Here is a 24,744-nt window from a genome sequence, read left to right as displayed (position 1 = left end):
TGAGGGATTTCAGGTGGGCAGTGGGCATCTCCGACTCCCGGAGTCCCTGTCTTCTGCAACGCTGGAGTAGTGCCCCTCTCCGGGCTCATTCCAGACAGAGTTAGAGTGTCAGGAGCTTTGAGAGAGCATCGCACAGGAGAGGCAGCCATTAGGGTGGACGAAAGCTGTGTGGACCAATTACATGGTGTCCAAATATTAGCAAGAAAACTGCCTGACACACTGAAGATATTACACTAACGTCTGTAAGACTTTTGATACATGGTACAAATAGGTTCTTAATTCTAACGATTAGCTTTCGCTTACTAAAGCAGGCCACTGAAAGAATACCTTTGAAATGTAAACTTGTCAACTGCAAGGTAATAGAAGTGCTTGAACGCAAAGAGCTGAATTAAAAATATTTAAATATTTGACAACTCAGATTTTGTGAACTTTTCCCCACATCTGATCCAAACGACAAGGTATTATCGAGTTCCGTTCAGTTCATCCCTTGACTCCCCAACTACAATAATTTATGCATAACAAATATTCTAAATATACTCAGCATTTAAATAGCTGGAGCAGGACTGCACCTTGACAGCAATTTGTTGATGATTAGTGCTTTAATCATATTTGTGTAGTCTTTATACCCGGACAGCTTCCACAAAGGATCTGAGGGGAGGGTTAGCTCGTTCTTCCCACGTAAGTGACTCTCATTTCTTTTTTTTTTTTGGATTACATTTTCCTAGTACCAGTTTCTAAGGTCCAAGTGAATAGATTGCTTTGATCATTCCAGAATCTTAAATTAGCAACTGTAGATTGGTTCCCCTCAGATTTTCTTTTTTCACTCGAGAGCAGAAAGTTTTGGAGAAGTGCTCCGACACATCAGGGCCCCTGGATCGTTCCCTCTCTCCTTTACTTTGTACACCAAACACACAAACAAAAAGTGCACTTACCATAGTCCCTTACCAAGCCATGAATTACAGGAATACTAAAACGTCTAACGATGCGTGCCAAGGCCTGAGAGTGACGCCCACCCACTGACCTCAGCGCCGGCTCCTTGGCCCGGCAGTCAGCCCTGGCAGTCAGCCCTGGCAATCTGCCCTCTCCCCACCCCAGCCCAGGGGGCAGCATGAACTCTGCATTTGAGCTCCCCTAAGTCCTGCGTTCCCACCCTTTCCTCTCCTAAGAAGCTAAGAATTCAGGTAGCAAATTTTATGTTCCATCATTCAAACCCTATCCTGGGGAGGTCTGGGTTTAAACTGGAAATGTCCCCTGAAGTGCCCTCACTGTAACCACACAAGAGCCGTCTGTTCATGGGCTGCAGGGGTGCAGCCATCAGTCTAGAGGGGCTCTGGGACGATGCCACAGGAGGTGGCTCTGTGTGGGTGAACAGGAGTTCCCAGCGGGGCCAGGAGGGCGAGTGCAAGGGTAGAACCTGTGGGTGGAGGCTCTGAGGCAGGCGGGAGGGCTCTGGGAGCAGCAATGGCGGGATGACGATGGCACATGCCGCGTGGGATGCAGGGTGTGGGCTAGGAACGGTGGGCAGGCCCAGGCCACTCATGGCCCAGTCAGGGTTCTATGCTGGGGGCTGTGGCAGGTCTGTGCCGCAGGAAGCTGACCTCAGGGCTGGCAAGAAGATGGCACTGGGCTGGGGGACGCAGCTCTGTGCAGAGAGACCGGTGAGGACATGGAGAGGCTGTCCTGGTGCACGATGGCACCTCCCTCCGATTTGCGGGTATGTTCACTTGCTCTCCTCCACCCCGCACAGCAGCTGTCAGCCTTATCACATCTTGTCTTACCTCGGAGGCCCAGAAAGGGTGGGTAGCTTGACCAGCGTCACACAGCTGGGATTGGATGTCACCAGGATGGTCTCCAAAATCCCAATCCCAAGCATCCAGACGCTTTAGCGGAGTAACAGGGAGCTCTGGTGTCCTCTGGTTTGCCTTGCAGAAATTCCATTTAGCCAAGTGTTGAGAGTGTCTGCCCTGAACCAGGTCTCCAGCCCGCCTTTGCGTCCTGCTCTTACATCTTTATGGCTGTGGGGCCATCTCCCTGGGACTCAGTTTCCTTGTCGGGAAAGGCTTCTTCCCCAACTCATCCCAGAATTGAGGAGGGACATCTGTGACAAAGCTTGTGAAACACTCAACATGGTGCCCGGCACAGGGACGTGCTCAGGAGATCATGGGCTACGGCTAAGGTGGACACGTGGGGATGTGTCCCATTGCTAGGGTGGATGCCCTCGGGTGACAAGTCTCTGCCCCCGAGGGGCCAGCAGAGATGTGTCTGGGTCAGGGAGCCTCCCCAGACCCTGAGACCTTGACGCTAACAATCACCTGTTCATGGACCACCCAGAGCTGGAGCCCTCCATACATGCACTTTGATGACGAAGAGTGATGATAACTCTTTGCTGGGAGTGAGGGGGGATATTTCTGAGTTAAGATATATTTAGAAACTTATCTAAGGTTGTCTCTGCTTTCTGTAAGCTTTTTCCCCTAGCTTTTGAATTCTGTTAAGTTACCGGGAAATAAAACTAATCCTTTTGCAGGTTAATGAAAGGTTGTGCCGAGATCTGTTTTAAGTCCTGCTGCCAAAGCCATTCTTTAGTTTTATGGCTTGGGACGCCACGTATCGTGCAGAATGGTGCGTGCTTCTTTCCTCTCCTGCTCTGAGACAAGGGCACCGCGGTGCTTATGTTAGCAGGGCCTGTCACAACACTCCCAGGTAGACATGGGAGCTGGGGACACCTGATTTCTATTCCGGCACCAAAGGGTTAAGTCCCATCCAAAAATTACAGACATCACCTCCCCATCCCCTTCAACTAGGGCCAGACAGCTCCCATGTAACGAAAACTATTACTGGGAGAAAGGCCCACTCTCAGGTGAATATATAGAGTCACTTTGTGGCCTCCATGCTCCTAAGTGGTCAGGAAGATTAATAAAGAGTTTTCAGAAAGAATTGGCCTTTCTCACCAAAGGCTCTTATGCAAAGAATGAAGATGATTTATCTGCATTTAACCAAGCACACACTCAGAGAATTTGACAGATAAATTAATGCCACTTCATCCCTAGGAATTCACTGGGGCAGTATTTTTCTTGCTACTGCCAATAGGTGGTTATGTCACCGTTAGCACAGTTACGCAATGGAGCTGGATAAATCAAGAACACTCTCATTAAGATGTGCAATTACAAGGCAGCAGTGCAGGCTTTGTGTGCTCCTTGTATTTTATTTCGGAAAACCCCAATTACAGGGTTATCCCATTCTTAGGAATCTATCTCTGACATGGACAGCAGGAGCGGTCTGGCCCGATTCCCTGTAATCGCTGAGCCCAGAGAAGCACACTCACCCCCCCGCCCCATGTGTGTGAGATTGGTGCCAGGGGATGAAACAGAAGAAAGGAGCATGGATTTCCCTTGAGGGGGCCACCCGTGTGAGGCCGGGGTCCTGTGTCTCAGAGGAAGGGCCTGGTAGAGAGCAGCCAGCACCGACTGCCCACCGAGGATGGGGCAGCTTGCAGGGTGGGCAGGCCCCCAGCAGGGGTGGAGGAAGGACTCCCTGGTAGGTGATGTGGACGTGAGGCCATGGGAGGTGGGGGGGGGCAAGGGCACACTAGGGCACAGATGGCAGAGGAGTTCGGGGGGAGTATGGCCACACCCAACCCTGCAAGCAGGTCAGCCCCGCTGTGGGCAGAGGGGCTGCTGGAAGCAGAGGCCTGAGTACAATCTCGAGGGCCCTAAGCCTCCAGCAAAGGTGCTCTGAGTCAGCTCTGCAGCCCAGCGGGTGCTGCGCAAATCTTCAGTGGGTGCTGCCCCAGTCTGCTCCAGTCTGTGTGGTAGGGTTGGAGAGAAGAGCAGTGATAGCAGCCACTGGGGAGAGAGGAGGTTTGGGATTCACAACCTAGAGAATGTGGTGGGGACGGGGGAGGGAGCCCTGGGCATCAGGGCAGAGGTCTGGAGCCTTGCCTCTGGGCAGACGGTAGTTCCAGCCACAGAAATAAAGGCAACACTCGGAGGCAGCACCTAATATCCTGCACATCACAAGGCTCGGGTATAGTGGCAGATTTTGGAGAATCCTCCAGGAATCGTGCTGGGAGCCCATCCATGACAGAAAATGGCCCTCTGACTAAGGACACAAGATGACAGCCCACCCCATTTCCTGTAACTGCAGCCAGGCAGAAGGGCCCTCAAGGAAGACACAAACCTTCTCTAGAAGGCAAAGGTGACTAAAGTGGCTTCATCCTGTGGACACATCTCCCCCTCCCTGGGAAGCCACAAGCGATGCTGGGCAAACAGAACCTACAGGCACCTGAGCAGGCACACAGCACCGTCCAGGCGGGAGGTCGTGGCTTCATGAAGTGCTTGGCCTCCCTCCAGAGTTGGCTCATCAGCACACCGGCTGATTTGGGGAAATTCTTTCTCATGATTCTACATTCACGCATAATAAATCATGCCCTGCTGCGAGTGTTACTTGCAGGATACCTTCCCAATTACCTGAAAACTAACTTAATGACTGGAGCAATCAGGCGATGCATAAATCTGAGCTGCTCCTGGGGGTGGTGTGCGTGACGCAGGAGCCCGGCTGTGGAACCAGAGGTGGGATGTCACATTTGGTCTGGCTGATCAGCGCTTGCCCCTTGTGCGCAGAGCTACGTGCATAAACATGCTCCCAAGTGCCCGTGGTGGGCTGACCGAGAATCCTAACATGGCCACGGGTGGCTCTGGAATGAAGATTTGTCACTTACAAGATCCATTTTGAGTTTCAAACTCTGTATGACTCTGCATGACATTTCCAAATACAAAATGCAAAGCACTTTATACACCCATAATGACCAGGCCAAAATTATTCAAAACTATCACAGAAATGCAGAGAATTATTTTAAAACTGAGCTTAGGGACAGGATCTCAAGATACCCCATCTCTCCACTCACTGGTTCAGTCTAAGGTTAACTGGGAAAGAACTGTGATTCCCACATTTTCACTGGCATTTAGGATCCCTGGATAAGCACCAAGTATTGGTCTGTTCTTGGTGTTTTTGGTGCCCATAAACCATCCTGGGATGACCCGGAAGCTCCCGTGGCTTTGCTGATGACCAAGAAGAGATTGCCAGAGGCCCCATGTGGCGTGTGAGAGGGGGTGGGGACCTTGTGGGTGGCAGGAGGCTGGGGGGCAATGGCAGAATGGGGATGATGAGAAAGGTCTAGGGTTTGGGCTTGTCTGAAAATTGCAAAGTCAGTTTGGGTGGAGTGGGCTGCTGAGGGATGACACTGTCCACGTGGAGGCTGGGTCTTGCAGTGAACCGAGATATGAAAGGTCAAGTGGTCTCAAACCAGGGAGCTTCTGACTGGGGGGGTTGGGGGGCAAGGACAATATACATAACCTAACCTTTTGTACCCCCACAATATGCTGAAATAAGAATAAAATATATATATATATATACTACAAAAAGGTGAATTTTATGTGATATGAATTATATCTAAATAAAGCTGTACAAAAATTGAAAAAAAAAAAAAAACATAGAGATTTCTGGAGAACCACAGTTGTGCCGGGTTCGGGGATGGGGAGGGCCCACGGAGGTCACTGGTCCCATGAACAGCTGAGTTCTGCTGTTCAGAAACTCACTCTTTCAATGTGCTATACCCCAGTGCAGGACCAGCTCTAAAGACACCTCTCTCTGCCTGCACATCATGATTTTTCCAAGTCCCCTGAGCAATCTGCAGTCACGTTGTTTCCTCATTCATCTTCTGGATTACTTGCAAGGTATCCGTGCAGCTACTTCTGCAAGCTCCCAGCTGAGTCCGGGACTCACCACACTCTGTCCTGCAAGTATCTGGATGTTGCCACGATGCAAAGCTTAGACAGACGAAGATATAGACCAATGCAAACAATCCCACAGCTGTGCATCAAAGACCCTTTAGTTCTTTATACACAGTCTGCATGGCTTAAAAATAAAGAGTGCCCAGTCTAAAAGGAAAGAAGAAAGAAATGAAAGCAAGAAGCATAACACGTACACTGCCCATGTCAAAACACGTGCTCAAGGTAATTTTTCAGCTCTCAATTCAGTGCTTGCTATGTTCTGTATCTGGGATTCATATAACTTTCAAAGTGCCAAAAAATGCTAAAGCTAAGCAAGAAGGCAAGAAAAGAGGGACGCTACCAAGAACAGCCATCTCCAGAGTAGTGGGTCCTGTCCTCTTGCTGTGCCAGTTCTTGCAGCAGAGGTATGGCTGGTAATGTCATAAGCACCTTTTGAAGTGCACACGTGCAGATGCCTGATCGGTCACGGAGCCCAAGGGGTCTTGGACAGTGAGAAAGACGTGGCTGCCTTCCATCAATGTCAAGATCAAAACATCAGAGATGCACCTAAAATAGCCCTAGAGTCCCCTGAGAATCTATAATGTGCTGATGAACCAATGACTCACCTATCCACCACCACCCTTCTTGCACCAACATTCGTGTGAGCCGAGACACATGAAATCACTGTTCTCCAAGCTAAGCAGGACTCTATGCTATTTTTCTGAACATTACCTAGTCTCAGCTTTAATTCAAAGATGCAGGAGTTGGCAAAGAGAGTGGGGCATATATTATCAATATCCCTCACGCTGTACGCCCCACCTACACCCCTTCTCAGCCCCATCTTTCCTGACAGTCATCTGGTGGTCTGGGAGGTACTTGCTGCCTTATGCATGGTTTCTATCACCTTGTAATTATTGTCTCATCCTTGGGGGGAGAAATATACTATAGGAAACATAATATTAATATAGGAAATAGAATATTGGAAATATAATTTCCTATATTTTCCTTCCAATTATCTTGTCGTGTGCACGTGTTTCATTTTCCTATGTACATGAGATCCAGTGTGTGTGTGTGTTGGGGGGAGTCCTGTAGTTTCAGCACCGCCAAGTGCTTTCCTTTGAAGTGGATCAGTTGGCAGGTGATGAACTGCCACTCTCAAGATTTTATTTAGAAGATTATATGGCCAAATTTTTAAATAGCTTGTGCATTATTTGTGGTGGGCTTATATTCTAGAAAATATTGATAGACCTTATCTTTATAATTAAAATGTCTTTTATGAGGTATGCACCTGGAAGGAAACACTAAAATTCAATAACCGAGACGAGAGGGTTTAGCTGTGCAGGATGTTTGAAAGTGCTGATATCCTACTTCATAGAAGGAACTCATCCTGGAAAACTGTCTAAAATAGTCTTCTGTATAAACCTATAGCTGAAATATACTTCAAGTGAATTGGCAGGGCCTATGTTAATGCACTAACGTTACATTCAGGTGTTGGGATACAAATAACTGTCTTTGATTTACCCATTGTAAATATTTGGATTTTTAAAAAATCATTAGATTTTCTTCAAATGGGGTACACCTGAAAAGCTCTATAAACCAGGCAGAAGGTAATTAGTACTAATAAAAGGCTCTCCAACTGTGGCCAATCCCAGAGTCCAGTGTGCCAAGGAGAGAGCAGGGTGGCTTCCACACCCCTGTGACTACCCTGTCCCCTGTGGGCCTTCCTCGAGGCTGGTGGACATGGCCACAGCGACTCCTCTCTCCTGAGGAGGGACAGTCACAGGTGAGCATCAGGAGGAAGAGATGTCAGTCATTAGCCAAGACTCTTCCAGCCTCAGTGTCCACTGCTGCAGTGGCCCGAGGCAAACCCAGGAATTGAGGACTGAGCCCTGGACAGTGCCACGCAGCAGCTCAACTGGGCTCTCTTCAGCCCAGACGAGACGAAATTTCCAAAGGAAATGTCCACCAGGCAATTGACAGCAAACAAACAAGCCCAAACGAATGGAAGGAAGTACGTTCGCAAGACACGTGACTCTTGCAAACCCCGTATTTCAAACTCCCTGTTGACAGCTCTCCCTCAACTGTCCCGAGGAACTTCAGAATGAAGAACCACAGAAGCTCCCTCGCAGATGGGCTTCCTGTCCTGCCCACCCCCGTCTGCTTTCTGGGTCAGAATCCAGGGTGATCATTCCTCCAGGCCCCTGTGTCTGACAATCACGAGTGTACATCCTTCAGCCCCTGTCCCTCTACGTCCCCTATACATCCCCAGGAGTGGGATTCCTAGAATGACCCGGGTGTGTGCCTCGCTCTCCAGCATAGAGCCTAAACTCTCCGTCACTTTTCCATAACACCCTTAAAGTAGGGATTACATGGGCTGCAGTATGTTCCCTAAATCCATCTGAATTAGCATCCAGGTAGACACTTTTAATTCATTTTAAATTTGTTTTCTTTTTACTTATAAACAATTTACTAATTTATAATAACTTTAATATTCAATAATAGCATAAGGTTTTACCTTAAAATGGAATGCATGCTTTTGGTATTAAAATGTAGCACATGGTCAACAGAATCTAATACTTCGTGACAAAAATACATTCTGGGGTAATTATCTGCTACATATAATATCTATTAGGTTCAGTGATATAAAGTTTCCCAGAGACAACCGTTCCTGAGCTATCACTCACAGCAAGACGGGTCAGTCCCCGGACCATTCCCAGCTCAGATGGCAGGGACACCCCAGCGACCAGAGCCTCACAGTCTCACCCTGATGCAAGGCAAGTGGAGCCCTGAGACTGGCTCAAGGCTGTCTGAGGCTGTGCCAGAGACACCTGCTTTGGTGCCTCCGTGATCAACCAGGGCATTCCTGGCTTAGTGTGTATCCCAGGCTCTGGCCAGGCTGGACTTGCATTCACAGCAATGGCCACAGAGAGTGGCCAGAAGCCAAGAGCCACTGCATAAAACCAGGAGCTCCTGGCACTGCACCTCCACGGTACTGCAGGACCTGTACAGAGGCCTCAATCTTGAAAGAGTTACAAACGAAACAAGTGAACCATTCTGCTTTGGAGGCGTGCTATATTCTAAAAGCTTCAGTTGCATCATTTAAAGAAAAATGGTCACACACTAGAAATGTAATTAGAGGTGAGTCAAAGTCCAGAGGGGAGAACGTACAATTTAATTCACTGTGACTTCAACCCTAGATTCCCAATGTTGCCGACGTTGCATGGACTCTGCCCTTGGATAAGCAACATTGTCTCTGCTGTGGACAAATAATCACAAAATCAAGATACTAATTACTAAGACAACGCATCACCTATAACTGAAACAATGACCCATCCAATACACTGCAGGGAACAAAGCAGACATGATGTATTTGTTCATTTATACACCAAAACAAGTCAGAATCTGTAACTAACTGCAGGATGGATTCGAGAGGAAAAAAACAGATAAGAACTCTGATTTGTCTTGGCTGCACCGGATCATTAATATTTATACGGAATTGTTTAAACCCAGAAGTTGCAAAACAACTCTCAGACGCCACAATCAGCATATTAAGTGTGCATATGGAGACAGAGATAGAGGTGGAGGAGTGGAGGAGTCGGGAGGGAGGGAGAGGAGGAAGGTGCCACGTGAGGACGGCTGAGCTGCCAGTTCACACTTCCTTGGTACAAGGTAAAATATATCCAGGCAGTACATCGGGGCCATCCCTCCAGCTATAGTTTTCAATCCATGCGTCTGCAAAACCAACGTTATTCTTATGTCTGGCTGGGCTCTTGCAGCCCTCCCTGAAGCCTTAATTTACATGTCACGCACCTGGGGAGGCACAGGGGCTTGTTCCAAGTCTTCCCCATCCATCCATCCCTTGGTAGCATTTTCCTTCCTGTGTGATGTCCTTTTCCAGGACTGTCTCCACCACCCCAACCCAGGTTTCATGTCCTTACCCAGATGACCTCCAGCAACCTGCCCGCTACCTTGGATGAGCTAGGACTCTTAAGGGGAAGGTTAGATCTTGTGCTAATTCTGAATCTGCCAGTGCCTAACAGATGTATTCATTGGATGGGATTCGATTTACTATAAATCTGGGGACATTCAAAATAATGAACTTGAGGACAAAGCAGGGAGATGGTGGGGTACATAGAACATTGTCTCCAACACCTGTTGATGATGAGGAACAACAATGTCTAATGTGTAGACTACATTATGTTCTAAGCACATGACTTTGATAAAAAATAATGATCAAGTCTGTCTCTGTGACAAGGTTTAGAAAGGAAGACATGAAAACGCTGGTTTGTTTTAGTGAGATAAACGGTAGAAAGATGGACAGGTGACAGCTTCTGAAAACACCCAGAGCATTTTGCTGCAGATGTTTTCAAAAGTCCCAGTTCAATTATCATTTCAGGAAGAGGTTTCCTGTAACTAGACTCTGGGTCGGGGGTGATGGGGGGTGAGCTGTCCTGGGTCTTCCTGCAGGTGTTCTTACCCCAGCTCTCTCCAGCGAGCCCAAGCGTGTGCAGCAGATGTCCACAGTTGCCTGAGGATGTGTCTGCTCATTTTCTGGTCTAATGATGGCTCGATTTTAGCACATACTATTTCCCTGCACTACTGTCTGACTCCTCTTCATGATGTTCTGCTTTCAATGTGATACTCCCGGTTTAAAATGCTCTGCAGTGGACAGACCCTAGTCCCACACTCAGGGCTCTCTGGCCCTCCCTGCCTACCTTAGGCCTATGTCCATCCCTCCCTCCTGCTGCATACAGTTTAAATCCTGTGATTTGCTTCCTCTCTGAGGCCACATCCTACCCAGGGCAGCTGTGTCTTCATTGTTTCTACCTGTGATGCAGGAATGAGCCAGGAAGGTATCAGAAAGGTGAGGGAATTAACATCTCCTGTGAGCAGCCCTCACGCAGGACCGACAGCAGCGCCTCCCTGCTCAGTGGAAGAGCCTGGAGGCCTGGGACCGAGTCTGCCTCCCAGAGGTCCCCGGTGCGTTAGGGAAAGTCGCTCACAGCCCTGCAGAAGGCATGTGCCCAGAGTATTTGGTGCCATGATCTGATCTTAGCCATGGCCAACCCCTCCCAACTCTGGCCATGCTTTGGTGATACTGCATTTATTTATTTTATTATTTTTGGTGATACTGCATTTATTTCATCTCTATGGAGTGACCAAGCACAACATGAGTGCAGGCCTTTGCATCAGACACAAACGCAACCAGCATTGACTGAGTACCGACAACGTGCCACATTCCAGATTCCGTGCTCACCGGTTCTTTATAGCATTTAAATGGGGCTTATTTCTTCCTCTGTATTTGAATGAGGCATTTATGGGCTGTGTCCCACCTCACCTGCCTCGTCAGCCGCGGTGGTGTTGTACTGGTTGCTCACACAGTGCAAAGAGCCCGTTCAAGTTCCAGTTAGCACCAGAAGAAATGGGAATGCAAGTAACAGATAATCTAAATTCCTCAACCAAGCATTCAAATTTCTAATTAAAAAATATTTCTATTATAAAAGAAATATATTCTCTGTACAAACAAATTAAGGAAACAGATAATTGCAGGTTTTGGCTTCTGATATTGTCAGACTTGTAACCCTTCTGTAGAAGACCGCTAGGAAACCTTAAAGAAATGTTAGAGAATATTTTAACAGGCATCAAGGACATAGGAAGATGAAGGATTATCAGGCCAAGATCAGGATGAGGATAAGATTCCAGAAGGATGAACCAGCCAGATGGTGCCACCTTTGCCCTGATGTTTCCTGATCCAGAAGAGGTGCCTGAGAGGGTGGGTTTGTGGTTACTTTGTGGGGCAGTAGGAATCCAATCTGGGGCTCAGAGCACATCAAAGAGGGAAATCCTGGTAAATCAGCCCTTGCCATAGTGTAGAACATTAAAGAGATAAACCATAGGAGGAAAAGTGAAACAAAAGTATGCCAGCCCTCTCATGGATTGTAGCCTAGCTTTGCATTAATTTAAAACTTGAGTGTAAACTGAAACTTTTGTGTCCCATGTCCTGGAAAAAGCAAAGAAAGAGCTCATCTGAAGGAAGAAGGCATCATCTTAATTTTTAAAATATTACTATAAATACTTTTTCAAAAACAATGACCAGCATACAATCAATAATATGTATGAAAATATACCATGAGTGAGAACAAGGAGAAACAACAAAAAAACAGACTTACAGGGATCACAGATATTGTAATTATTCCAGCAGAGACTATAGAACACCTCTGCTTATTATGTTCAAGGAAATAAAACAAAGCTTGAAAATCTTGGCAGGTAATTGGAACATATAAAAAGCATTATAGATCTGAAAAAGAAGAAACATGGATACTCCGGAATTGGTAAATGCACAAAATGCAATATTATAACTCAGTGAATGGGTCTGGCAGGGGTTGAGACACAACTAGAGAGGAAACTGTCAACCCTAATTCTATACCTAGCAAACACCCTCCAAGGATACAGCAATAAAAAGACATTTCCAATAACAAAAAACAGAGAGAATTCACCACCAGCAGCTATATCCTAAAGGAAATTCGAAAGGATAGTCTTTAAGCAGATAGAGGATTATTCAAGCTGGAAGGTCAAAGGTTCAGGAAGGAATAAGGATCAAAGTAAGTGGAGTATGTGGTTTATATAAATAAATACTGACAATATAAAACAGGAACAACATTTTGGGAGGTATCTATATCTGTCTGTCTGTCCATCTGCCCATCTACCCATCCATATCCAAAAAGGAAGATAAGAAAGGCCCAACTTCATATTTGGAAGAGATTAATAAAATTGATGATTTGGATGAAATTGACAAAATTCTAGAAAAACATAGCTTGCCAAAACTGATATAAGAAGCAATAGAAAACCTAATTAGACTTATCAATATTAAAGAAATTAAATCATTAATTTAAAATCTTCCTATGAAGAAAGCTCCAGGCTCAAAGAACTCCCCCAGTGAGTGCTACCAAAGATTTAAAAAGGAGATAACTTTGGGTTTTAAATAGACATGCAGAGAATAGAATAAAAAGGGAACTCTTCACAGATAGCATTGATATCAAAACTTACTGAAGAAATTACCACAAAGGATAATATAGATCAATCTCTCTCATGAATTCAGATGTAAAAATCTCAAGTAAAACAGAGGCGCACAAATTCAGCAACATACAAAAGCTGTGACCACTTAATGTTTATTCTGTGAATGCAAGGTTGGCTTAACATTTTCCAAGCTGTCAGTGCACTGGACCACATTAGTAGATTAAAGGAAAACACTCATGTAATTTTTTTTCGTTTGCACAAAAAGCTTTTTGCAAATCCAACATCCATTCATGATTTAAAAATAAGGTATTGGAAGATCCGACTTGGTGAAATGTTGGGAATTTCCCCTTAGAGACAGGAGATGAGATAAGGATGCCGCCGTTCATACTCAGCATGGCTTCTGCAAGTGCAGTAGGGATAAAGACGTAAAGGTTTACGGAAGCAAACTTCGGTAGTAAAAGAATAAAGGCATGCAAGGAAGTGAGTCCTGTGGAGGCTGTCACTGAGGTGGTGGCAGGGGTGACAGGGGTTAGGATAAGGGGAAGGACGGCAAGGAGGAGCTCATCCTTCTACCCTGGGGACCGAGGGATGTTCTTGATCTGGGCAATGGTTACTTGGTTGCATGCTTTAAAATAATGTGTTAAATTAATATTACATTTGTATACTGTTCTGAGTGTTATTTTCCAATTAGGAAAGGTCTGACAATCCTGTTCACATCAATGGTGCTAAAATAAGCAAATAAACACGGAGACACATGCAGAAAGGAGGGGAAAACCACCCCCTGCCTCGAGCTGGGGTGATTTTCTCCAAGACCCCTTTCCTTTCTTCACATGTTCAAGAACATAAAATAACATATCTCATATCTGGAAAGGTCAACATTTTTAAAATGAAGATGTATAAAAGAAATCATATGACTAATTCTTCCAACAAATACATACTGTAGTGTAATTTTTGAAGCCACAAAACTGACCCTTTGTTGGAAGCATAAATGGAGAATAAGTGATGAATAATTAACAAAAAATGTTTCCCTGGGAAAAGTAGCCAACCCAAACCAAATGGTAAACTGAGAAGAAAATGTGGCCATGAATGAGATCGTGTAGAATCTCTAGGAGCCAAACATAAGCACCCACAGAAGGCACCTCTCGGTGCCTCTGGGTTTCCTTACAACTGCACCCCTGTGGACCCCAGTCCTGCAGGGCAGCTAACCTGCTGTGTGTTCCTGGATAAGTTAATCAACCTTGCTGGGCACTGTCTTCCTCACTTGCCAGGCCTGAGGATGAAATAAAATCCACTTTAAACTTGTTCTGAAACAGTGGCCCTGGGTGTATCTGAAGGATTTACAAACAGCACAGACCCTGATTTATACAGACCTGGATTGTAATTTGTAAAATTTATCATGTGTAAAATGGTGATAATACCAGTACCAATTTCACGGGGCTGCTGTGGGAATTAGGTGCAATTGTGCATATAAAGCACTCTGCACCTTGCTGAGTTAGTATTCAGAGCAACACTATTACTGCCATTCTTGTTTCAGGGACGCGTGAAGGTGAGCCCTTCACCCCGCACCCCGGGTGCTGCAGCAGCCCTGGGCTTGGCAGGGCCCCCTCCACAGGAGCCAGGGCCAGGGAGAGCTTGCTGCCCACGCCACGAGAACCCTGCTGCCCTCAAAACAGGGCTGTCTCCTGAGCATCACCCTCTCCAAAGTGGGATCCAATTTGGCTAACACAGGCTGCATTCTGAACAAGGGCTTGATGTCAGCTTATTACAGAACTCAAAGTGGTGTCTGACGTAAGGTCTGATCCAGACCAGAATGCGTCTCTATGCTGAGGTTTTAACCCTCCCGAGTCCTAGGAGGAGGGGCAGTCACCACACTTCCCGATGAGGGCACTGGGGCTCTCAAGGGGTTACAGGGCTGCCCCTGCTCAGTCAGCACCTTTGCTTTGGGGGAGAAACATCAGACCTGTCCCTGCGCTGCAGCGTCCCCTGGCCTCACCGTCTCCCCAGCTCATGACTGCTCTTCCCTGGCCTCTCCAACAACCAGCTCCTGGCAGGCCACATCACTGCACCACTGGGGGGCCTGGCTTCTGGCCTGCACCGTGGCTCTGGAGGAAGCAGGTGCTGCAACTTGCAAGCGTACAGGAGTTAATTCCTGGTGGGGCAAACTGGACAATGGGGCGCTGGGAGCTGGGCTACCACTTCATCCTCCAGTCCAGCCTCTGCTGTTTCAGGAAAGGTCCTGGGTGGCCAACAGCCTGTGTGCCATCCGCTACTGCTTTCTTCCTTCCCTTCCTCCATTTCCCCGCACTTCTGTTGGGCTGGAGATTGCACCTCAAAATAAGGCCTTAGCACTCTGGCCCCGCAGCAGGCTCTGTGATCCAGGGAGCCCAGTCGGGTGGGGAGGCCCATACATCTTTCCACCCAGGGCTCACCACACAGAATGCATCACCCTGCTGCCATGGTGGGCATCTCTCAGAGCCCCCAGGAAAAGCCTGAGTCCAAGCCCTGACCCACCAAGGACTCACTCGGTGACTGCATAAGTGCGGCCTCCTCCCAGCCTCAGCATCCCCTCCAGATTCAGGCTAAAATGGGTATTTTGGGAGAAATGCTATAGTCTTTAATAACTGTAGCTCTTTGGGCAACAGACATACAATAGAATGAGGCAGCCCCCCCAACCCCGGGAAGCAGGAACACGGAAAAGCACATGCAGCCCTTTCCGTAACGTGACACCAGAATCTCTTCCCCACTATTTCTTCCCTCCCAAGTTGCACTCTCCTGTGCAGACAAATGCATGTAGACACCCACTACCTGTCTCCTGGGGAGCGGTCGGGGTGCTCCTCCCAATGTGTTCTGGAAGAGGACAGGGGAGGGTGATGTGGTGAAGGAAGGGAGCAGGAGGAAATTCAGGAAGAAGGGGTCAGATGGCCTTCAGTACACCCACGCCCTGCATGCACCCCCCTGCTTGGCACCCTGAGGCTCTCTGCATCCCAGCAGCAAGGGGTGTGCACCCCTTCCCCACCTGTGCTGGCCGCAAACCCCTGCATAGCGAGGGTGCCTTTTGACCAGTGACATCCGTTGAGTACGGTGAGACTAAACATGGACACGGCAGGTGTCCAGCCTACGGCTGCAGATCTAATCTGTAAGGGGCTGGGAGGAGACAGAAGGCCCAGAACCCGCATGTCTGGCGCTGACTGCTGAGCCATTCTGAACGTGGGAACGGGGGATCCAGGTGAGTGAGGCTGAGAAACCATATGTAGGTAAAGCACCCCTGTGGGGAGAGCAAGAAAAAGTTGGGAGGTTTCTCATTTAATTACCTCTCAAAGGAGCTCTTGGCAAAACAAACAAAAATTCTGAGCTCTCCCAGCTTCAGGAGGTCAGAAGTCCGGGCAATGAGGCTAAGTCCGGAGTGATTTCCTCTCCCTATTTGCAGGTTATCCTACCAGCTTCGTGTTTTATCCTTGTACCAAGGACAAATCAGATTGTTCTTTCCATATTAAAAAACTGAAAGATGGGACAGATCATGCCAATCTCGATTTTGACGCCCCTGTGGGATGCATGGCGGCTCCAGGACACAACTATGGAAGCAAAATCCAACACGCGGCATCACTGGGTCCTCCGGAAGGAGTCCAGGTCTCCCTTCTCTCTGAGCGACGTCTTGACGGTGGTTACAGGAAAGTTAGGGTTCCTTCTGGCAAATGGGCTGAAACTACTGACAAGAATCCTACACGCAAGCCATAGACTTAGAATTAACATCCAGAGTAAAGGCTGAGAAAGGAAATATTGAATTCCCTTTGGAACAATGATGATCTCGCTAGTGTTCTACCAGAGCTTACCTGAGCGACAGGTTTTCACACCCAGATCCCATAACTGTTTCCCTCCACCTCTGAGAATTTGCAGAGCCTCTTACTCAGAGGGAGTAAGGGACAGCCTGTGCCTGACTTATGTTTCTATTCTGCTGGAGAACATCAAATTCAGGAGAAACGATAAGTACCTTTGATAGACGTCATTACTTGGGAGTGCCTGGCTCTCTCCCACAATTTAGTATGATCTAGTTTTAATGGAGTCCGATGGAGAAGGACAGACTACAATCCTGGCTGTTATTTCACTGGAAGCCTGGGCAAAGGATTTTAGACTTAAGTAGTTCTTCCCTATATGGGGATCAGTGATGTCTATAACAAGACAGTGGTTTCTTCTAACACTTGGGCACTATCTGGTGGAATTAGTCACTGAGTAATCACCAAGCGCCAGCCCAGGGCTGGGCGGTGATGCTGGGGGACTGGATCCTGGCTCTGCCCCAGAAACACGACTGGGGACCAGCTATGTGACCTCTCTCGGCCTCCTCCCTGCCCTGCACCTGCTGCAAGAAGTGAGTGAGGCCAAGTGTGTGTGCAACACGCTCATTTCATAGGGGGCGGGGGAGAGCTTTTTAATGCCCCCAATTTCCCTCTCATCTTCCCTTTCCTTTGTATTTCGCAACATGGATTTTTCACTCTCTGTTGGGTCATTTTTATCACATACAAACATGCTGTCATTTTTCCCACTTTAAAAAAACAATACCAAAACCAAATGCTCTTGACATCACCTCACTGAATACCATTCCATTTCTCTGTTTACAGCAAAACTCTTCAAAGGAGATAACTAGATATACCATATCCAACTACTCTCTTCCGGTATGTTTTTTAGACATTTTAGTTGAAGTTCGTAAGCGTGGAGCTCAGTGAGTGTCCACGCCTGTGCAGCCAGCAGCCAGCAGCCAGGTCAAAAAGGGAACAGCCCAGCAGCCCACGTCCCCCCAGGCCCCCTCTCAGTGCTGCCTCCCAGCGCTCAGCGGTGCAGCTCCTCCCCGGGGCCTGCCCGGGGCTGTCGCCTCCTGTGCACCCCCCAGCCACTCCTCAGTGCTCCCGCTGGCCCTCATGCCCGGCTGGTGGCTAATGCCCAGCTCTCGCCTTACGCTCCTACCCATGGCCAGACCTCTCCGAGCCCCAAACACGCACGTCCAGCTCCTGCCCAGCCAGAGGGGCCACTCGGAGGCCAACGGAGGCTCCCGCTGCTGGTGCACACCCGGCGCTGGAAACCCGTCTTCCAGTGCCGCCTTCCCTCCTCTCATCCTCTCACACCACCGCCAAGCCTGGTCGCTCTTCCAAAAGATGTCCCATGTCTCCTGCTTCCTGTTAAACTCCCAGCCGGGACTGCAGCCCAGATGGCCACAGTCACTCCCGAATGACCACAGCAGCCTCCAAGGCATGGTCTTGCCTCTGCCCTGCCCCTACAGGCTCCCCAGACGGCCAGCGGCGAGGTGCCTCCCCTCTGCTCAAACTCCCACGTGAAAGCCCGGCCCACTGTTACAGCCTGAAGGGTCCCATGGGGTCTGCCCCACCCGTCCCTGCCTTGGTGCCTCCCCTCTTCCCTACTCCACACCAGCGGTCACCTGCCTCAGCCACACGGCCTCGTGCCAGCCCCAGGTGTGCTTCCGGCTCGGGGCCTTTGCACTGCCTGCCCTGCTGCTGGTAGCTCTTCCCCAGGGGATCCCTGGCTGGGCCTGGGGTCTTATCAGGAAATGCCCTCCTCTCGGCCGGCCCTCCCATGATTACCCTATTGAAAATGCCACCACCCAGTTCTGCACTCGTATGTACGTTTCCAACTTTATTTCTCTCCTTTATACTTCTGGCTATTGGACACTCTACCATTTTCCTTTGTTTATTGCCTGGCTTTCTGCACTAGAACAGCAGCTCTGTGAAGGGGGTTTTGTTCACTGCTGTCCCCCTGCCACCCAGAGCAGGGCCTGGCACAGGGCAGTATTCAATCGACGGTGGGTAAATGAATGGATTTCAAGGAGCACAGCTATCAGCTAGGCTGGACTCTTGTTCTTCTAGATTTTCAGTACCATAAAGAGATACCATTTTTTTCTCCATAATTTGCCCAATTCCCTTTGCTGGTACTATCCATAAAATTCATAATCTGGTTCTTAATACTCTTTTCTCATTTAATTATTGTTATAATGTTGCAGTTAGTAAAGGCAAGAAACATTTTATGAAATGAAATTAGATCAAGACATAAAAAAATGCTTGAATGCAAAGACTTCTGCCAGCAGACCGAGCACATGTAACCTCAGGCCTGCTCGGCACAGGTGCAGGCCCAAGGCCCCCTCGGGCAGGGCTTCCACTTCAGTGAGTGGCTGCCACCTGTCACACGGGATCCAGTGAAGGGTGGGAGGGCAAAGGCACGTTGTGTTCAGAATGGGCTTCCCTTCCTCCACGACCACCCTCTCCAGGCTCTCCCAGGGGTGGGGGACAGTGGATTAGAAGCAAGGACTGTGGCTCTGTTTACAAACAGATAAAAGTCAAAGTTATATTGCAGGAAATTTGGTTCTAAGGATCACAAATATTAGTATTTGTCTCATATACCCATACTTGCTACCTCTGTGACTTCTGTAAATTACTTAATTCCTTAAAACTTCAGGTTTTTTTAATCTATGAAATGGAGATAATAATTTTCCACCTTCCAGACTCATGGCAAAGATTAAATAAGATAAAGTGTGCACATTAACTAGCTTACAGCAGTGCCTCGGCAGAGTAAGGGATTCATTTCTAGCTTCGGCACCATTCGAAGTACCGGCTCCCAGGTGGAGCCGCACCACCAAAGTTGCACACGCCCACGTCTTCCTCTCCGTAAACTGATTTACAAAACGTGCTTGCATTGGGAGCTGCGTCAGACAGTTAACATGGCTGGGGCAAAATGAAGTTGTGGACAACATGCTACACTCATCTACCCCCACCCTGAGTCCTTCATTGCGGCTCAGGGCCAACCCAGCTGCCTGCCCAGAGAGGGTGGCCGGCGAGCAGGACCTACTGCTAACTAGCCTGGCTTTGGGCACATCCCTCAACCTCACAGAACCCAATTACAGCACCCTGCCCGCGTTCTTACCAGGTCATGTGTGTGTGCAACAGCACTACTCACACTCAGAACCAGCTGGAGGGCTCCCTAAAATGCAGGATCCTGGGACCCCAGAGACTCCGATTGAGCAGGTCTGCAGTGGGGCCAGAAAATGTGCATTTCTAGCAAGTGTCCAGGGGTGACGGCACTGCTGGTTCAGGACCACAACCCAGAAGCAAGGGTGCACAGCCAGCACCGCTCCTTGCCAGGAATCTCCTGGGGACTTCTACCTGCCCCACATCTCTAAGCCTCAGGATCCCATCCCCTGGGAATCATTTTAAGACCATCCTGGGGGTCAGGAATCCGAGGCACAGGGGAGCCACCTGCTGAAGGGCACCTGGCTAGAAGAGGACAGAACAAACATATGCGGGGCTCATAATTCCAGGAATGTCGTGAATTGTTTCCACTGCTGCCCCGTGTAAACCACACCCCCACGGGTTGGGTTTTTCTGGAGTGGCCTCACATGTTCCTTGGTCTGAACCGAGGTGCTATTTTGACAATGAGCAGACACAGCCCAACTGTCAGTGAGCACACTGCATCATGTGATCTATGATAAAAGGAAGAAAACTCCCAAAGTCACACTTCCATGTCAGAGATGTCCTTGTGAATAACACCGGGGTCCTGGAGAGCCTTGGCTTCCTCAGTGCACTACTTGCCCTGTTGTGTCACCTCCCATGCCAACGCCTCGGGGCACAGGAGGCCCTGGCCACAGCCTGCAGGTCCCCCAGAGACGGCCTCCAGCCTCTCCTCTCTCCAACCCAGGGTGGCACTCCCAGCTGGCCTCGCCTAGGAAAGCACCGATTTAATTTAGCGTGAGGATCTCAGAGCGCGTGTGTTCTATTCTGTCTGCTCCAGTGGCTGCTGGGGAGTGTGCACTGTGGCTGGGAGCAGAAAGCACAGCGGTTTCATGACCGGCCAAGACACTGTGCGCAGGGCTGTTCGCCTCCCGGACCTGCAGCGGGACCCGGCAGTGCCACCGCTGCAGACTGCAAGGGGGCTGCCTGGGAACGTGAGCTCGGAGTTGGAGAGGATGTGGGTACAGGTCCTGGGAAGGGGACTCCCCTCCACAGATACTTTCATAAAAATGTCAGCACCTCTTCTCTGCCACGGTCCCGCTCAAATCTATTCTCAAGGCACGAGGAAAAGGGAAACAACTGGCCACGGCCCCAGGAGCCCCTCTCTTAGGACAACAGTGAAGACTGTCCCTACACTCCACAAAAATGTCTGAGCTGCGGCTCCAAAAAATGTGATCAGAAGCCTCTATAGAAACTGCATGTCACATTTGCTGCTAAGCAGACAATAAAAATGCCCTTTACCATCTAAGGTATTAAACATTATGAGTCATCAGACCCAAGTCTAAGAGGCTCTGACTGTGATAGGATAAAATCGCTTTCTGAGAAAGAGACTCTAAATGCCAGTCCCTGCGATCATAGCCTTGATTTCTGTTACAATGACAATCTTTTGGACATTACGTGTCCTCGGTGTGTTGCTGATAGAGGACAGGCAGCCTCTCCCTGCAGCCCCCGTCACTTTTCCACGGCTCCCCCTGACCACCCTGTACCCTGCCAGCTCATTCACAAGATGCACACTCTCGTCTCTGTGAGCAGGCAGCACCTCTTCCAGTGGAACCCAAGATAAAAGTATCAGTCCTGCTCTAAAATTCAAAATGCAGCTCCAGCATCGAAGGTGCTCCCCCTGCCAGGGAGGGAAGAGCTTATCTCAGCAGCTGGGCCCCAGGAAGGCGAGGTTGCCCCATCCTTCTCTATGCAGAGAGGACGCAGGGCTGGGGTGCGGGAGGGAGGGTTTGGGGGCACATTTGATGTCACCTCTTCAGCTCCTGGGAAAAGCCATCGATGCCCACGCTGTGGGAGGACCCGGCTCTCTGCTCTGTGGTCTGACCTCCCGTTTCCTAGCTGATCGCTCTCACCTGTTTGCAGCATTGGAGTGCAGTTCACACAGGCGGGCAGGCTCTGTCCACGGTGGGCGGCCAGCCACACCCTCCTCTCCAGATCCCTGCGTGTCCCAGTCCACGGCACATGCAGCCTCCACAGCCTTGGCCTGGAGCCAAGGTTCCCCCAGCCCTGCCTGCAGCCCACAGCCTCCAGGTCCTGCCAGCCCCAGACAGACCGGGGTTGGGGGGCTGGCTGTCTACCCAGTGCTCGTGCCACCAGGGCAAGGGGTCTGTGGCATTCATGAGACAACTTCACAAAAGAGAATCCTCACACAGACCTTGGAGGCCAAAGCTGGGCCCAGAACAGCTGCTTGGCCCAGCCCCAGTGGAGGGTGTCCCCATCACCTCTGTCCCAGGACCACAGCCCACGGCAGAGCAGGGCCCCACCTGTCCCTCCCGCCACCCTCATCTGCAAGGGCTTCTTGGCCTCACGTGTCCCTGCTGAGAAGCACTTGCCCTTGGGGGGCCACAGCCCACAAGTCACTCTCCCCTGTTCTTCCTGGGACTGCCAGGAAGGGGGCCAGTCGCCACTCAGGATGTGCAGGTGGGAAGCAGAAAATCACACAAGGGCAGGGGTGGATTCTCCTCCCACTAGCCCAACAAAGACACGCAATACAGACACCGGAGAGAGGATACTGCTGGGCTGAGCCAGGAAGCTATTCAGGCAAAGGACCTGTTGGGGTCAGCTGTTTGCAGTCTTGGTCCCAGAACCCCAGAAGCTGGGAGGAACCCCACATGCCCTGAGGGGTCTTTGGCTTGCCTGAGAACACCCCCCGGGTGCCACACTCGCCCTCCTGCTTTGTTTGGGACGACAGAGTGGGTGTGGTGATGCTGTAAGCTCAGGGTTTAACCGGCAAGTGTAAATGTCTGTCTTCGATTAATAAACATAGGACCATAGCTGATTTCTGAATGAATGTTCATTTGCTAGAGAAAAGTCTTTCAAATCTTTTCAAAACCTGGGTTCCATGAGGAGCCAACAAACAGGATGCTTTGTAGTGAAAATAAGCTGGGATTCAAAACCTTTAGAAGTCTGACACTGGGGAGGGCAGGCACAGTGACATGCTGAGACAGGCCATTCCCACGGGCAGGGCATTCATCTGGAATGGGCACACACTGACTGGTGCACAACTGGCATCTGTTTTGCAGGAATGAGCCTTTAACAAGGCTCCTCCTCTCTCGCAAGTTCCACATTCTCGACCCGGGCATGGTGCTCCCCAGCACGGGGTTGGCCCGGCTGGTCTGACCCCAGGGCCTGAGTGAAGGTCACCTGCCTTCCACCGAGTGGACGCCTGCTCCTGTCACGCCTGAACTCAGTCCTGCCTCTGCGAGGACAGAGCCACGTCTGAGATGAGGCAGCCTGCACGGCCCCACCTGGCCCCCCAGGGCACCCCAAGTCCTCCTGACCCGTCTTCCAAACACTCACGTATGGGCCCCCATCCCCCCAGCAGGAGCTGAACAGGCTTCCCCGGCTCCCCGCCTTCTGGGCCTGCAACAACACCGCCACGCATGTGCCACCGCCTGGCAGGGGCCTTACCTCGTGGGACAAGTAGAAGGCCGCGATGCCCAAGGGCCAGAAGCAGCAAAGCATGGAGAAGACGCTGAGGCCCAGGTGGTCCCGCGGCGGCATCATGAGGAAGTTGTCCTCACTCTCAGTGTCACTGGAGTAGTCGCTCTGCAGGAGGGACACAGACAGGGCGGGAGAGGAGAGAAGATTACTATGGAATCATTCTAGGGATACCCAGGACGGGGGGATGGCACCTGGCTGGAGCAGGCCCTCTGGGAAGGCAGCCATGGTTGCTGATACTGTGGGTGTCATTGTCATGGCTGCAAGTGTACAGCTTCACAAAAAGGATTTCCTCAAGGAAACCCTTACCAAGGACAAAAAGAAAAAATATCCTATGCACAGGCCTCTTGGGTCACCAATTATTTCTAAGATCTGTGGGCGCTGAGTGCCCGGATGTTAGGGATACAGGTATGATCTAGCCAGGAGGGAGTGGGGATTTCAGAAGGCGTATAGACCCCACATGGACTTTACTTTTTATCCGAGACTCCCCACTAGTTTACAGGACAAGGCGGGGCTGGTGTGGATGGAAGAACACTGACCCCTGAATCCCCCTTTCTCCTTTCCTCTGACTCCGAACCCAGACTGCTCTGCGTCTGCTGTGTGGTCCGGTTACAAGAGGGCTTGTCCCCAGCCGGACTGGAACCCTCCTGGGGGCTCTGATGGAGGAGGGGCACGTGTTGGGGGCTGCGGAGCTGAGCACAGGAGTTTCTAAAAAGCTGCTCAGGTGATTCCAACACTCACCTCGCAGTGAGAACCACCCTGGAACCTCCCACAGAGGGTGCACGGTGTCCCGACGCCAAATGGCTGGGGCCACTGGGGCTCCCCCGCCCCGGAGCTCGAGTGCAGGGGAGGCTTGTTTGCCACCTGCTTATCCCACGTGCTGGGCCTCCCAGCGCGACTGTCTTTCCTCATCAAAACACGGTACACGCACGCTGGCTCGTCCCCAAACCGGAGTCACTCTATTTCTATGTGCTTATTATACAAGGATGGAGTCCTATCTTACTCCAGATACGGGTTCCCAAAAAACAAATGGTGCCTTTCTTCTTGAAGGAGGGTCATCGGCTCCCTAACTCCCTTTGCCATCTGCCGGAACTGTTAAACACCAGCTCCTGGAGTGGGCGGGAGACACTGGGGAACATGCCACAGTGCGAGGTGAGGCTGGCCACTTCTGCGCGTGGCTTTGGAAGGAGGTGGTCACCTGAGGTGCCAGACAAAAACAAAGGTGGGTGTGCCCTGCGAGGGCAACACCTGCCTGCCCAGCCCCCGCCGCAGGCACCTGAGACCCCCAGAGGCTCCTGCTCACAAACACGCTGAGGAGGCCCCCAAGTGTGCTTTCCTGTCTCTGCTAATTAAATGCACATAAAACTGCCAACCAGCCTCTAGTCATCGCACAGACGGCCACGGCGTTGCAGTGAGACAAGGGACACTCCTGAGAGGACTCTGCTTTTGTCTGGCGACCAAGGAAAATGGGCCAATCTTGATGGGCTCAGTCAAATGCAAGCAAGGCCTTCTCC

The 24,744-nt window shown here is 49.9% G+C and overlaps 1 protein-coding gene across 3 annotated transcripts in view; it reads right to left on the bottom strand.

Annotated features, from left to right (window-relative positions):
• The window catches only part of SYNDIG1 (synapse differentiation inducing 1), a 165,669-nt gene that overhangs the window by 41,359 nt on the left and 99,566 nt on the right, over window positions 1–24,744 (bottom strand). For 2 of the 3 annotated variants that reach the window (XM_045528472.1, XM_045528473.1), the window contains exon 3: window positions 23,201–23,338. In XM_045528472.1, the coding sequence (XP_045384428.1) occupies window positions 23,201–23,338 (138 nt within the window). Of the gene's footprint in view, window positions 1–22,779; window positions 22,989–23,200; window positions 23,339–24,744 lie in introns of those variants that run through there. The other variant, XM_045528474.1, reaches the window with a different exon arrangement.

This window comes from Lemur catta, chromosome 17 (genome assembly GCF_020740605.2).
Source record: "Lemur catta isolate mLemCat1 chromosome 17, mLemCat1.pri, whole genome shotgun sequence".
NCBI lineage: Eukaryota > Metazoa > Chordata > Mammalia > Primates > Lemuridae > Lemur > Lemur catta.
This window is presented reverse-complemented; position numbering and strand designations above follow the sequence as displayed.